General features: G+C 39.8%; 1 protein-coding gene across 1 annotated transcript; it reads left to right on the forward strand.

Annotated features, from left to right (window-relative positions):
• Window positions 1-4,781: 4,781 nt before the first annotated feature.
• LOC119766045 (holotricin-3-like) lies at window positions 4,782-9,941 on the forward strand. Its single transcript, XM_038250403.1, has 2 exons — window positions 4,782-4,806; window positions 9,589-9,941. Exons 1-2 carry the CDS (start codon window positions 4,782-4,784, stop codon window positions 9,939-9,941), a joined length of 378 nt encoding a protein of 125 aa, XP_038106331.1.
• Window positions 9,942-15,450: the final 5,509 nt, after the last annotated feature.

Genomic DNA, 15,450 nt, shown 5'->3' on the forward strand with positions numbered 1-15,450 from the left:
AGAAAAACACGCAATCGTGGGACAACAAAGACGGAAACGGCAACGAAAATCCTTCGTAACGACCGCAACGCGCACCGTTCAAGATCACCAACGCAACTCATGCCATCGTGAGGAGCTGATTGAAAACAAAAATTAAAATAACGAAAATGCCCGGTCTTGAATCAATAACGCGACAACTATAAGGTTTGGAAATAAGCAAATTTAATTAGCAGAATTCTCAAAATTAACAGAAACCTCGACAGAAACCGTCATGAAACGAGCTCGTCCGAATTTACTTAGCCGTTTCAGTTTTCTTGCAAAAACCGCCCGAGCAACATAATCAAGCGCGACGTGAATCGGTAGAGTACACAGAAGCAACTGTCAACTCAGGCAAACCACCCGTAAAGTAGGTACACTCCAGAAAATGCACATACACACAACGGGGGGAAATAAACAAATCAACGGCGATGAAAATCAAACGCGACGCCCCGACGCGAACCGGCTGAATGCACAGAACCAAATCTTACTGACCTGTAGGCAAATAAAATAGTATATTAAGATTTAAAAGGAACAATCTCACCGGAATCATTCCATCCTTGTCTCCAACAAAGCGGCCTTAGGTTGCTTGCAGCTTTGACACACCGCTCCATCACCATACTCGCCGGTCACCGTAGAGTCTTCGGATAACACTTTCCAGCGTTAAAGTGTCATCGGTAACCAGAAACGCAGCGAGTTTGGGTTGCCGAATCAGCACCCACGTTGTACACATTTTCACCAAAACAAAAAAAAAACTACTTTAAATTCGGATTTTCCGATCCGCGGAGCACGCATTGCATTATTAATTAGAAAAATAAAATATTTATAAAAAAAAACTATGAAGATAAAGTTTTGCAACTGGGCCCAAATGAAATGATTGGCTTCAAAACAAAGCCCTCGAACAAAACAAATGTCACTTCTGTCAACGCTTTGAACAGCTTGCCCTGCAGGAAAGGCATAACGTCTGACAGCGTCTGATGGGCGCAAGATCGATGAAATCAGCAACGTGCCACAGAAACAAAGCAAAAATAGACCACAAAATGAAAATCTTTGCGAGCCTCAAATTATACAGAAAACACCAAAAAACCGAAAACATTCACTGTGCCCCACTCAAGCAGGCTACAAACAATCTTTTTGACACAATTTAGACACTACCACGCGCGTTCAACATCGAAAAAAAACACAAAAACCCGACTCGCCCACGACTAGCCAACCGCACTTGGCCAGTGCTGCCAAGCTCCAATAACCAACTTTCTGTAAAAATCAGTAAAAAAACATGAATGCTTCAAATTTTAGATTTATTCCATAAAATCAAAGTATTCAGTTCTTTCCATTGGCCTGTCCCTTACCCTTGTTGGCCTGACCCTTGGCTCCTCTCTCCTTGTTGGCCTGGCCTTTTGCCTTGGCCCTTCTCTCCACCCTTTCGCCACCCTTTCCTCCCTTGCCACCACGGTGTCCCTTGCCCTTGCCGTGTCCCTTCTTGCCACCCTGCTCCTCCGAGGAATCAGCAGCAGCACCTTCCGGCTTTCCATCTGATCCAGTTTCAACAGCTCCAGCGGGTTCAGCTACTTCGGCAGTAGCGACGTCCTGAGGAGCAGCATCAACCGCAGGTTGGAACACGGCCAGGAAGGCCACGGCAGCCACCAGCAGAAGGAAGCAGGTCACTTTCATGGTTGGTTTTTCGGGGGTTTTGTTGGATGTTGCAGACTTGAAGGTAGACTGAACTGTGATGATTTGGTAAATATCAGGCTGGCTTTTATACTGTGACAGATTCAGTTTTGATTTGATTTTAATTTGAACAATCAGCCAGGACTATTCAAAACTATTTTCAGGAAATTTACAACACGTGTACTGCGGAAGTGTAAAATGACAAAGTAATTTCCAAGTAAAAAGGATCTGGTTTAAGCTACTTCAGTTTCTTAATTAATTATCATATTTAAGTAACTGTTTAACTAAGCCCAAACTTTCTCAAGACATTTCTCAAGTGGATATTCCCAGCACAAGTTCAAACACACCTGAGCAAAAAAAAAACTCATTTCACGAAACTAGAAAAACTCGTGGTTCAATTATGCAAGCCCCATTAATAAACGCGAAACAAAGTGTTCATCCCGGTCCAACTTGCTTGCGCCACACGCTCTCGCTCTCTCTGTGAGCATAAATACTCCACCTACAACTTGTAACATGCTACATTTCTTCCCGCAAATTGAGCCGAACGGGGTCCACCTCCGAGGTTTGAGAAATGTACTGCAAAAACACACTGAATCCCGCGATCCCGCGATCCCCATATGGATCCGCCGCCACTACTGGAGGTGGAGAAACCTGGCAAAAATAATGCAATAATAATTAACCTTTAGCCATCCACTTCAATATATCTTCGATCGATAAGATGGTCCACGGCGGTCGGAGCAGTTGCGGTGGTGGCTCCGGTCTGGATTTCGCATACCGCTCTGGACTGGTATGGGCTTGGGAGCTGGACTGCTTGGTGTGCTCTATGGGATCGGATGCAACTGTTGTTGCCACGGTCCTACCGATGCTCTCCTTTTGTGGAGATTTTGCACGGAAAGTATCTTGATTAAATTGAGAGTTGAAAAAAAAAAATTACACTGAAATTTATTAATAATTTTGACTAAAGTAAGACATAAAAAAATATTCATCACAAATTGTCTAAATTTAACAAAACAAATTTTGTTTTTAAAACCCATATCTTGGGTCCTGATAATGAACTACCGTAAACTGGGGTCAATCGGGACACATGGGGCGAATTGGGACAGCAGTTTTAACCATGTTAGAGCACATTATTTTGACTTTTCTGGTTGGTTTCGGTTAGAACAGACTCAGGCCAACAAAATGTGTACATCCATTTCCAAATTTAAAAGCTTTAAGTGCTCTAAAAACTGCTGTCCCTATTCAGACTGTAGTCCCGATTCACCCCAGATTACGGTACTCCCATTTTTGAGAATATCATCTAAAATTTCTCGGGAAACCCGAATTAAAATATGTTTAAAAATCGGCTGTTTTCTTATGACATTCTCAAATTTAAAGACAGTTTTTTGAACTTCAATCCACTTTTTGAGCACAACTTATCACTTTTTTTTGCTACCCGGAGAACTGAAATTGGTTAAAACGGCGCGGAGTTGTTTTTTTTAGGTGAATTTATGTCGAACATGTTTATTTTAGGTACAACCCTGATATTGCTTGGATCATTCTAATAGTCATATAAAAACAATAAGAATTGGGCCAAAGAAGTCCCATTTTAATTTTGACCCAAATCGGTTCATTTTTTTTTTGTTTATGTTCAAGTGGAACTACGGGAGAGCAAGTTTAAATAAAAAAAAAGTCAATTTATAATAAAAATATTATTGAAATATTCTTATACGTTTAGAATAAATCATTTTTTACAATGTTGTAAATTAAAATAAGCTAAACATGTGTAAGTGTCTACATTTTCGCCACTCGACTTTTCTTTTTATTGTTTTTATTTGAATGAAACTTTGTATATGAATTTCCTATTGAAATGATTCCAATTTACATCATTAATGTTTACATACAAGTCTCGATACTATTTTGAAAATAAAAACTTTGGATTTTCTTATTTTATAATTCAAATATTGTCAACTGTTGTTTTTGAGTGCAAAATCAAATTTGTGATATAATCAAAAACAACTTTATATATTTTTTGATAAAGATCACAATTTTCAAGTTATATGCATTTAAATTTGAACATTTCCGATATCTTTCTATTTTTTTTTTATTTTAAAACACTTAATGAAGGAAAAGCGGTGATAATTCTGACAATTTACTTTTTTTCACACTGCTGAAAAAAACGTTTTTCTTAGTGCCAATTAGGTCCTTTTTTTGCAGCCTGCTATTTCTTAGAATCTATTGGGATTGATTTTCAACTAAAACTATTGCATTATGAAAACTATTATGAAATATTTTACTCTAACTTTAAAAAGATTTCAACTTTTTAACTTTTCAAAAGGACGTTCATTATATTTTTTTAAGATTTTAAATGCTGTATATTTTTAAATTTAAAAATTATTTTATAGGACAAGCAAAAAAATTCAAGGAAGTTTCATTTTTAACATTGGAAAGCCAACCAAAAGTTTCTGAGATATCGCGATTTAAAATATTAGGGCTAATTAAATAACAATCAGAAATTTCCGTAACTCTAAAACTTTATGAGACTTTATCTCAACAGTTCAATCAGCAATATTAAAAAAATGGTAGGAAATATTCTCAGCATTTCAAAAACATTTTTGCAGGAGAGCTTTTTCTTCTTAAAGTACTTTTGAATTGCAAAAAAATGGAGAAAAATTTCAAATTTCCACCATAAAATGCCAATAAATTCAAAACGGTGAGTTATTTTTGTAATTTTGTTTGACAGTATGTCGATTGTTTTCCCCAAATAACAATTTTATAACTAAAAAGTTGCAAAATTATTAAAAATTCTCCATAAATTAGCAAACTTACTCTCTATCAAAGTGCAAGTAAACTTAAAAGAAAATAATTATGTTATACAATCACAACAAACAGTTTTTAAACACAAGTTTATGAAACAAGTTGCAAAAAGAAGAAGGTATTTTCGGCACGAGTCGTACTTTTATCCAACGAGGTTCACTGAGTTGTATACAAACGACGAGTGCTGATAAAATCAATTTTGCAACGAGTTTCATACAATTCAGTTTGACAGCTTGCCCAGAGCAGACGTGTGTCCTTTGAGCGCGTTTTTGACGGTGTTTTTTTTTTAACTTTCGCCGACGGCCATGGCGGCGGCCGCGACGGCGGAGAGTGAGTGGACGGAGCATAGAACCGAGGATGGAAGGCCGTTCTACTGGAACGCGGCCATGAAGAAAAGTGTGTGGGAGAAACCGGACGGGTTCCAACCCAAAACGCAGGCGGCGACGGGCATGGAGGTGGAAGTCTCCGAAGGAGGAGGAGAGGACGGGGGCGAATTTCGTCCCGTAATCAAGGTTCGGCGCAGGAAGGCTAACGAGGAGATCAACGTCGGCGATGGCCAGGAAGTGGAGAAACTGCTCAGCAACAACAAGTTCAGCCCGCTAGCGGAGAAGAGCAACAACAATAACAATGCGAATCCAGCAGCAGAAAAAACCACCCCTGTGGTACCAGCATCCGGCAATTCGGCCGGGGAGAAGAAGCAGCCGCCGCTGGTGGTGAAAGAAACGAGTTTCGCCCGCCTTGCGAAGGTGATGTCGACATGTCCGTAGTAACAGTTCAATAGGGCGAATCTGCATTTGTAAACAAGCAGTCTATCCCTTTTGCTCAAATGACAGTTCACGTAAGGTAAGAGGGGATAGACTGCTTGTTTACAAACGCAGATTCGCCCTATTGAACTGTTACTACGGATGTGATGTCCAGCCGGAACACAAACTGACGCGGTACGGCACCAAAATTACGTGCTTCTCGAGCGACGACTTCGACACGGTGCAAGCCCACCTGAAGAAGAACAAGGTGCAGTTCTACACGCACGGAAAGCGCAGTGCGAGACCGCACCGGGTAGTAATGCGAGGTCTCCCGAACGCGGAACCGGATTACGTCAAGGAGCTGCTCAAGACGGAACATCAGCTGGATGTCTTGGCAGTACACGCCATCAGGCGGAAGCAGCAGCTTCCCGCTATCGATGAGACGCCTTTCATCGTGCTCTTCCCCAAGGGGCACACCAGTTTGAAGGAGTTGAGTAGCAAGGTAAAGAAAGTGGGACCAGTCGTCGTCCGGTGGGTGGCCTACCGGAACAAAGAACCGCACGTGACCCAGTGCAAGAACTGCTTGCAGTTCGGTCACGGAACCAGTAACTGCCATCTCAAGCCCAGGTGCAGCAGCTGTGGGGGAGCCTACAGCACGGAAAAGTGCAAAGCAGAAGAAACGGAAGCCAAGAAGTGTGTCAACTGCTCTGGATCCCACGAGGGTCTGGACCGCAGCTGTCCCAAACGTGCGCAGTTCATCCAGTCGAGGCAGCAGGCGTCCACGCCGAAGCCGCCAGCATGGAAGAAGGACAAGCAGACTCCGGCAGGAGCCACGTTCACCGCGGCGGATTTTCCTCCGCTACCTGGAGCGGTGCCGTCCGTTGGGACGGAAGAAAAGCATCCTCGTCCCGCAGGAAGAAGTCCAGATAATACTGGCGCCGGCGCCGGTGCAACCCCGAAGGAGGATCAAGGCGAACCGAAGCTGTACAGCGAGTCGGAGCTATGGTCCATTTACCGAGAGTACAGAGTTCGCTTGAGGCAGTGCAAGACACCCGAGGAACAGATCGACGTGATCGCACACTTGCTGACACATGGCACGAAAAAATGATCATCTGAATCAGTTACAGTTTTTATTTTTCTTTATTATTTTTTACCTTTTGATCCTCGGTCCTAACCTGGTCACAGCACCTAAAAGGACCTAATAAAAATAAGCTATGAAAAAAAAAAACGAGTTTCATACACAATTTTTTGCAATTCTGAAAAATATTCTTGAATGGAATTATAAATCAAATGTCCATGTTTAAATAAAAAAATGTTGATAAGTCTTACTTTTTGATACAAGCATCCATTTCAGTGCTAAAAAGGAGAAATTTTTCAGCATTTGTTTTGAAATGTGTTTCTGTTCTGACAGGAAAAGTAAGTCACGACGAAATTGCATAAATAATTTTTCTGCTTTTAGTTTTCCAGTGTTGATTTAAGCAGGGATGCCCGACTAAATGCCAACACGTCGATAGACTATGTTACGATTTTTCATGTCCCCTCTTGTTTTTCATGGCTCAAAACTCTCCTTAAAGTAGGGTAAATGAACAAAGTTCAACTTACGACATTAATGGTTAATAACAAGTTACAAAAAGTTACAAGTAATTATTATGAACAAAATTAATATATTTGATACAGAGTCAAATTCAGGACGACCCACCCTACCACCAGATCACATCCTTTGGCCACCTCCGAGGGAAAATATCGCTTCGGAACCGAAAGCTAAAAAATATTGATCCACCGCCCACGGCGTTTTCGGGGCCGGGCCCAGAAGGCGGGAGTAATTATATCTTGCGGACTAATTCAATCCTGTGGGAAGATTTGCGATTTGTTTGCTTTGCCGCGTCCGTCTTCCCGCACCCACCACCTGTGACTCTTGTAGACCGAGGAAGAACTTCCTTCAATGAATCCTTCATCAAAAAGGGAAGAGGGTGTTTCGATCGATGATAGTGGAGGAAGACAAACGGTTCAGGCTTGAAATGTGAGGGAGGAGGCTTACAAAAGCAGATTTTCAGAAATGATCAGTGCGTTGGGAATTGGATCGATTTCGAGGATTCTAGAAAAGAATAACCCAAACCTTTATGTTAATTTCACAGATTTATTCTTAATCAGATATTCAAAAGGTTCAAAATAATTCTGTCCCAATTATATAATTTGGTCGAATCGAAGTGATTTATTTTCGCAAAACGCGTTGAAATATATTTTTGAATGACAATGCAAATGATTTGACCATTCCCGGGAAATCATTTTAAAAAAAATATCCAATTCAATTTTTCAGAATTAAAATCGTATCAAGCTTATTGAGCAGTTCTCTAGGATTTCGGTCATTCGATTTTTTTTGTATTTTTTAATCCGACTGAAACTTTTTTGGTGCCTTCGGTATGCCCAAAGAAGCCATTTTGCATCATTAGTTTGTCCATATAATTTTCCATACAAATTTGTCAGCTGTCCATACAAAAATAATGTATGAAAATTCAAAAATCTGTATCTTTTGAAGGAATTTTATGATCGATTCGGTGTCTTCGACAAAGTTGTAGGTATGGATACGGACTACACTGGAAAAAAATAATACACTGTAAAAAAAAATTTGTGATTTTTTTATTTAACTTTTTATCACTAAAACTTGATTTACAAAAAAATACTATTTTTAATTTTTTTTTATTTTTTGATATGTTTTAGAGGACATAAAATGCCAACTTCTCAGAAATTTCCAGGTTGTGCAAAAAATCATTGACCGAGTTATGAATTTTTTAATCAATACTGATTTTTTGAAAAAATCGAAATTTTGGTCGCAAAATTTTTTCATCTTCATTTTTTGATGTAAAATTGAATTTGCAATCAAAAAGTACTTCAGTCAAATTTTGATAAAGTGCACCGTTTTCAAGTTATAGCCATTTTTATGTGACTTTTTTGAAAATAGTCGCAGTTTTTCATTTTTTTTATTCGTGCACATGTTTGCTCACCTTTGAAAAAAATATTTTTGAAAAGCTGAGAAAATTCTCTATATTTTGCTTCTTCGGACTTTGTTGATACGACCTTTAGTTGCTGAGATATTGCAATGCAAAGGTTTAAAACAGGAAAATTGATGTTTTCTAAGTCTCACCCAAACAGCCCACCATTTTTCAATGTCGATATCTTAGCAACTAATGGTCCGATTTTCAATGTTAAAATATGAAACATTTGTTAAATTTTCCGATCTTTTCGAAAACAATATTTTCAAAATTTTCAAATCAAGACTAACATTTTAAAAGGGCGTAATATTGTATGTTTGGCCTTTTTGAAATGTTAGTCTTGATTTGAAAATTTTGAAAATATTGTTTTCGAAAAGATCGGAAAATTTCACAAATGTTTCATATTTTAACATTGTAAATCGGACCATTAGTTGCTGAGATATCGACATTGAAAAATGGTGGGCTGTTTGGGTGAGACTTAGAAAACATAAATTTTCCAGTTTTTAAGCCTTTGCATTGCAATATCTCAGCAACAAAAGGTCGTATCAACAAAGTCCGAAGAAGCAAAATATAGAGAATTTTCTCAGCTTTTCAAAAGTATTTTTTTCAAAAGTGGGCAAACATGTGCACGAATTAAAAAAAATGAAAAACTGCGACTATTTTCAAAAAAGTCACATAAAAATGGCTATAACTTGAAAACGGTGCACTTTATCAAAATTTGACTGAAGTACTTTTTGATTGCAAATTCAATTTTACATCGAAAAATGAAGATGAAAAATTTTTGCGTACAAAATTTCGATTTTTTGAAAAAATCAGTATTGATTACAAAATTCATAACTCGGTCAATGATTTTTTGCACAACCTGGAAATTTCTGAAAAGTTGGCATTTTATGTCCTCTAAAACATATCAAAAAATAAAAAAAATTAAAAATAGTGTTTTTTTGCAAATCAAGTTTTAGTGATAAAAGTAAAATAAAAAATCACCAAATTTTTTTTACCGTGTATCATTTTTTTCCAGTGTAGTCCGTATCCATACCTACAACTTTGCCGAAGACACCAAATCGATCAAAAAATTCTTTCAAAAGATACAGATTTTTGAATTATCACATATCATTTTTGTATGGACAGCTGCCAAATTTGTATGGAAAATTATATGGACAAACTAATGATGCAAAATGGCTTCTTTGGGCATACCGAAGGCACCAAAAAAGTTTCAGCCGGATTAAAAAATACAAAAATTAAAATTGACGAAAAAAGACCGATTCCGTAGAGAACTGCTCTATTATTTTGGCAGTATAAATGCCACTCAAGTTCCTCACCAAATCATCACAGTTCAGTCAGCTTTCTAGTCTGAAACAACCAAAATCCCCAAAACCCAGCCATGAAAGTGACCTTCTTCCTACTGTTGGTGGCCGCCGTTGCCTTCCTGGCCGTGTTCCAGCCCGCGGTCGAGGCCGCCCCTCAGGACGTCACCACTGCCGTTGAAGCTGAACCCGCTGGTGCTGCTGAAACTGGATCGGACGGAAAGCCGGAAGCTGCTGCTGGTGGATCATCCTCGAAGGAGCAGGGTGGCAAGAAGGGACACGGCAAGGGCAAAGGACACCATGGAGGCAAGGGAGGAAAATGTGGCGAGAAGGGTGGAGAGAAGGGAGGCAAGGGCAAGTTCCAGGCCAACAAGGAGAAAGGAACCAAGGGTCAGGCCAACATGGGCAAGGGACAGGGCAAGAACTAAGTCGAAGTCGATAACGTCATGATTCGAATTCCCGGACGCTTCGAAACCCGGACACCTCATCTTGTTTTATCAATTATTTGGATACAAGTTCGCATTATGAATGTCAAAACTGTGTTATTTGATGAATTCTAACCTCAACTTTCATTTCAAGTTTGTTTGAACGCTGTAATTAATGTCAAAACAATTAAATAAAATAAAATTATAAGATTACCAAAAATGCGAAACATTTCACGTGAAATATTTCATAGGCGTGCGATGCACCGGGAAGGCAAAGCAGAAATTTATGGTTTTGATTTCCTGAAATTCAAGCAAATTTTTATATAAAATATCGATTATTTTGATGTTAACAGCTCATTTGAGACCTAAAGAATGCCATTCACTATCATTTCAGTCCAAATTTGTACGATTCATTAGCAAAAACGAGTGTCCGGAATTCGAAGCAAAAGTGTCCGGATTTCGAATCAGCTTTTAACAGTGTCCGGGATTCGAAGCACAACAAGTCATTTTAATTTTCAAATTCTGATGAAAAATTGTTAGAAAAGACATATTGTGCATGCATTCTCTTAAAACTGACTGTTAATACTACCCAAGTAACCGCGAGGCACTAAATAGCGGCATTAAATCAGCATTATATTGGCATTTAATACCAGCAAATAATGCTTCAAAACATTAAATCAGCACTTTTCCCTTGAGAAATATTTCAAGTGGCGCACAGTGATGCCGATTTAATGCCTCACCGAAAGCTCGAACAAAAAAAACTGCTTTATCGACGTCAAGGCTGGGGGAAAAAAAGGACAGCTAGCTGCTCCACACACTTGGTGGTGGGCCTCCTTTGTTTTTTTCTCCTGTTGCGTGTCATGTGTGAGTGTGACACTTTGATGTTATTCTTGCATTTTTCTCGTCGATCTCCAGGATGCGCGCCAGCCAACTGATGTATTCGGAATTGAGTGTTTGTTTTGAAAGTTTTAATCGATGTGGTTGATGCATCGAACATTAATGAAGACTTTCTTTCTGCTGTTTCGAGATTCTGGTCCCTGGTTCTGGTTCAAAAACCCGTTGTCATTTCGTTGGACGGAAATTATTTACGAATCACTCAGCAATTTGCGGCCAGCCAGTAAGTGCAGTGCAATCAATTACGGAAAGCTTGAGGTTAATAGGGACAAGTACTCGCTAACGGCTAACGGGAACTATTTTTCCGAGGAGTGCTTGGTCCACGGTTGGCAAAATTTCCCAAAGTGTATCAGACTTCCAGAAAGCAGCTTTTTGCTTGCGAGAAAATTCATTCAATTTACCAGAGAACTTTTGATAATGTCCTTTGTGCTATGGGCATATGTTTTGAAAAATTTGGCTTCATTACAGGCTGCAGTTTTCCACAAAAAAAAAAAAAAACAAAACAAAAAAAAAAACACTTCAGTCAGCGGGAATTGAACCCAGTTTACGCAAAAATAAAACTGTTGCATACTGGAGGAAATGCGCCTTAGCCCGCATGCTTATTGGGACGGTATAACGGGAGAAGGATAAAAGTCAATAAGAGCGTGCCTGGCTGAAATGTTTCCCGTATCGATGGGTTACTTTGTTGATAAACATCAAATGCTTTGAAGCACATTTTCAAGGTCGTAAATGGTTATTTAATGCCAGTTGTAATGCTGCAAAGTTTTGGTACTTTGAGGCATTCGAAAAGCTTATTTACTACTTCAAAACATTCCAGTGCTGATTTAGTACTGAATTAATACTTCAATTAAGTGCTTGTGGTTACTTGGGTACATCCTGATGATATTTCTTCATTTCCAACTTATTACATGGTTTTTTGACAGCTATAATGAAAATGATATGCTACTAAGTGTCCGGATTTCGAATCATGACGTTATCATGACAAAATGTTTAAATCAATAAACAAAAATTTAAAATATGTTGGTTTTATTGTCAAAGATTTATTCATCTGTTTATTAAATTTCTTATTTTTGAGGTCGAAGACCTTCAACCATTTTATTTTAACATCAGTTCTAGTTCCTGAGCCTCTGTTTCTATGAATAAATATCTCATAATGATAAGTGTATAAAATTATCATAAATAATTCCGCATTTCATCGACTGCAATTCTTCATACCACTCTCGTACCATGCCCAACCAACTCTATGCAACCAAACTCACCGGACATTGTTGAGCCTACATTTGCGCGTTAAACCCACCAACCTCTTCACGCAAAAGTATGATAAATGATTTATTCACTTGCGTTTGTGAACTTAACGCCAGCTTGCGTTACGTACCTCAGCCGTGTGACAGTCAATTAACTCCGGGGCCATTTAAAGTTGCACACGTATACATTTTGCATTAGACTGGACAATGACCGCAACTTCAAACGTTCTGCTGTTCACGCGATTATGAACCTTTGTGTTGTTGTTGCTTGTGGGCTTTGGGAACAAAAGACACCGTGGCCGTTGAGAGGATCCAGCAGGCACAGCATCCCAAAAAAGGATCGCCCGTTTTGTCAGCAATAAATTGAGACAAATTTTTCATGCTCACTTACTACGCCCCGGCAAGATCGGCAAGGGTAGATTTGGAGGAGGCTCTGGCTGGTTGTGGTCACTTTTTGCTTTTGATTCGGGAACAGTTGTGCAGTGAGTCTTTCGGGGTATTATGATACGACCTCGCAGTAGGAGGTCGGTTTTGGCGAAATCAAGAACTGATGCAGCAGCAGCTGGTTTGGGTCGTTGTTGAAATGCAGTAAATCTTGACTCTCGTGTGGTGTGATGTTTCCAAAACAATTTGATTTAGTTAGTTATGGTTGGGCACAAATTGGTGACTCTTGTTAAGGGGGCTACCAGTATGCGGGTTGTGATTAAAAAGATATTGCTTTAATCAAGCGTTTAGATCCAAGGTTGATAGAGGTAACAAACAAAGTTTGGTGGAGAATCGTTTTAATCTGGTGTCCTGAAACATTTTGTTATTTCTTGAACATTACTCAATGTAACAAATACTACTAAAATGTTGGCTTCGAAGATAGACAAGAGACAAGTCATCGTACACGGCGCGTGACTACCAGATATGTACACCAGAAGAGCTACCTCGTGACTGTCTTGTTTCCTTTTGCTTAAAATGCTGTTTTTTACCGGTCTGGTCATTAAGATATTGCAGTCAAGCAACGGATGTTTTTGGTCGCGTGGCATATCTTGCAGGTAGGTTGCGGAATAATTCCTTCATCATTAAAATCAACAGAGTTACTCTAGAAATTAATTCTTGAAAAAAACATGTGTTTTTGTGTTCATTCTATCCGTAGAAATTTAGACATTGAAATTATGATGGAAACTAGTTTTCGGGCGCTCTAAAATTCTTTGTGTAAATATGGGTATTCGGCGCCGTCGCTCCGTGCCATACTTTCATACACTTAGGAGCCCAGGGCGACGAAGTCCTTGTAGATAAAAGGAAGACACTAGTGGTTGGTACTAGCAATGGTGGCCGACAGCTATAAAGTCAACTTCGTTTTACTAGTTTTCTTGTCATGTGTATGTCAATCAACAAATGATTTCCAAATGTTTCTGTTCTTGATTGGGAAATATTACGAGCACGAACACCAGAACAACAGGTGCACTCAATTACCCTTCACGACGATTTGCGTATGTCGCGATCGCATTGCCAAACCAGCGGATAACCTCTGCCTCTCCAGAAGCCATTTCAGTCACATGCAAATCCATCATGTTGCATAGAAAGAGTCACATTGAGCCACCTCAAAGCCTCAGCATAGCAGCAGTTATGAGTCGGGGGCGGGAAATTGCATCATAATTAAGTACACGTGTACGCACATTTTTCGCATCAGTCGTCGCGCAGCTGAGCAAATTGTTCATTAGAGTTGGCTGCCTGGCTGCGACAGGTTGCGTGCAAAGCTCGGCAAAGTCAGGTCTCTATCGTGGCAGGTGATCAGCAGCGCGACTAGCGCGACTATGTGCGGCTGGGTGGAGTAAACAGTTTAATAAGCATAAACGCCACTTTGCATTAGATTAGCGCGTACGCGAATTGGTAGAAGAAGGCAAAAAAACAGTCACAAAGTATGAATGTTGCTCGCGAGATATGTAAAGGGAAAAAAACGAATTAAAGTAACGACGTGAAAACACGACCATTCTTCTTGAAGGGGGTGGTTGGAGATATGGCCTCTAAATTTGTGTTTTTGTTTTTGAAGGTGGATGAATCTACTTAGCAGGGATAATTTAATCAAATATACATGTTGCCATTTTAATCAAATTGGGGTAAAGTTCCCTTGAATCCTTTGAAGAGTTTGAAGATCTGGTAACCCTATCTCAAGTTATGACCACTTACCTGTTTGAAAACTATGTTCGTACACAGCAAAAAATCCGATGGTAAAATCGCATGCAAAAGCATGCACATCACCTTCGTCAAAATAAACACTTAATATTACACACTGCATGTACAATTTTTGCAAACACAAAAAAAAAAGTTGCAGCCGACGGGGTTTAAACCCAGCACCAACAGAAAGGACTGGCGCCTTAGCCCACTCGGCCATTAGACCGATTAAAATATGTAAGGATAAACGCATATATGAGCTTGACATTTCGGTCAAGTAAGTTTCCCATACTGATGGGCTACATATTTCAGGGTGTAAAATCACATAACATTGCATAAAATAATGCAATATTTATTTTACACCCAGGGCTTTTACACGCAGCTGGATTACTACTTTTTTAGCTGTGTATCCATCTTGCGACCTATCGTTGGAAAGGTAATCAGGAACCTTCCAAACGAGTCCCAAAATTAAATGATCTGGCAACCCTGTCTCAAGTTAAGGCCACTTACGGGATTTTGATCCACTTTTGGAAGTCAAATCTTGTAGTTCGGGAACAATCATTTGAAGTCAAATGTCAAAGTTCTGCGTCTGCGTTGGGCCGATGTTCATGTTCATAGATTTGTGCAATAAAAACCAACTTTCTCAACATAAGTGAAAACACATATTAGCTTCACATTTAAAATTTATTCCATGAAATCAGCTCGTTTAGTTCTTTCCATTGCCCTGTCCCTTGCTCTTGTTGTCCTGACCCTTGGCTCCCTTCTCCTTGTTGGCCTGGAACTTGCCCTTGGCTCCCTTCTCTCCACCCTTTCGCCTCCCTTTCCTCCCTTGCCACCGTGGTGTCCCTTGCCCTTGCCGTGTCCCTTCTTGCCACCCTGCTCCTCCGAGGATGATCCAGCAGCAGCAGCGCCACCGGCTTTCCATCGGTTCCAGTTTCAGCAGCACCAGCGGGTTCAGCTACTTCGGCAGTAGCGACGTCTTGAGGAGCGGCCTCAACCGCGGGCTGGAACACGGCCAGGAAGGCCACGGCGGCAACCAGCAGAAGGAAGAAGGTCACTTTCATGGTTGGTTTTGGACGTTTGTTGGATGTTGCAGACTGGAAGGTAGACTGAACTGTGATGAATTGGGTTGGCTTTTATACTGCTTCAATGTTCAGCTTAATATGATTTTAATTTGGACAATTGATCTGGATATTTGAAATTCAAAAAAACGT

The sequence above is a fragment of the Culex quinquefasciatus genome, chromosome 2, assembly GCF_015732765.1.
Source record: "Culex quinquefasciatus strain JHB chromosome 2, VPISU_Cqui_1.0_pri_paternal, whole genome shotgun sequence".
Classification (NCBI taxonomy): domain Eukaryota; kingdom Metazoa; phylum Arthropoda; class Insecta; order Diptera; family Culicidae; genus Culex; species Culex quinquefasciatus.

What these genes read in the sequence shown, in the direction of transcription:
- LOC119766045 (XM_038250403.1), top strand. Translation starts at nt 4,782, where the DNA reads ATGGCGGCGGCCGCGACGGCGGAGA. An exon ending in GGCGGCCGCGACGGCGGAGA is followed by an intron (nt 4,807 to 9,588) that starts GTGAGTGGACGG and finishes CCCAAAACCCAG; the next exon opens with CCATGAAAGTGACCTTCTTC.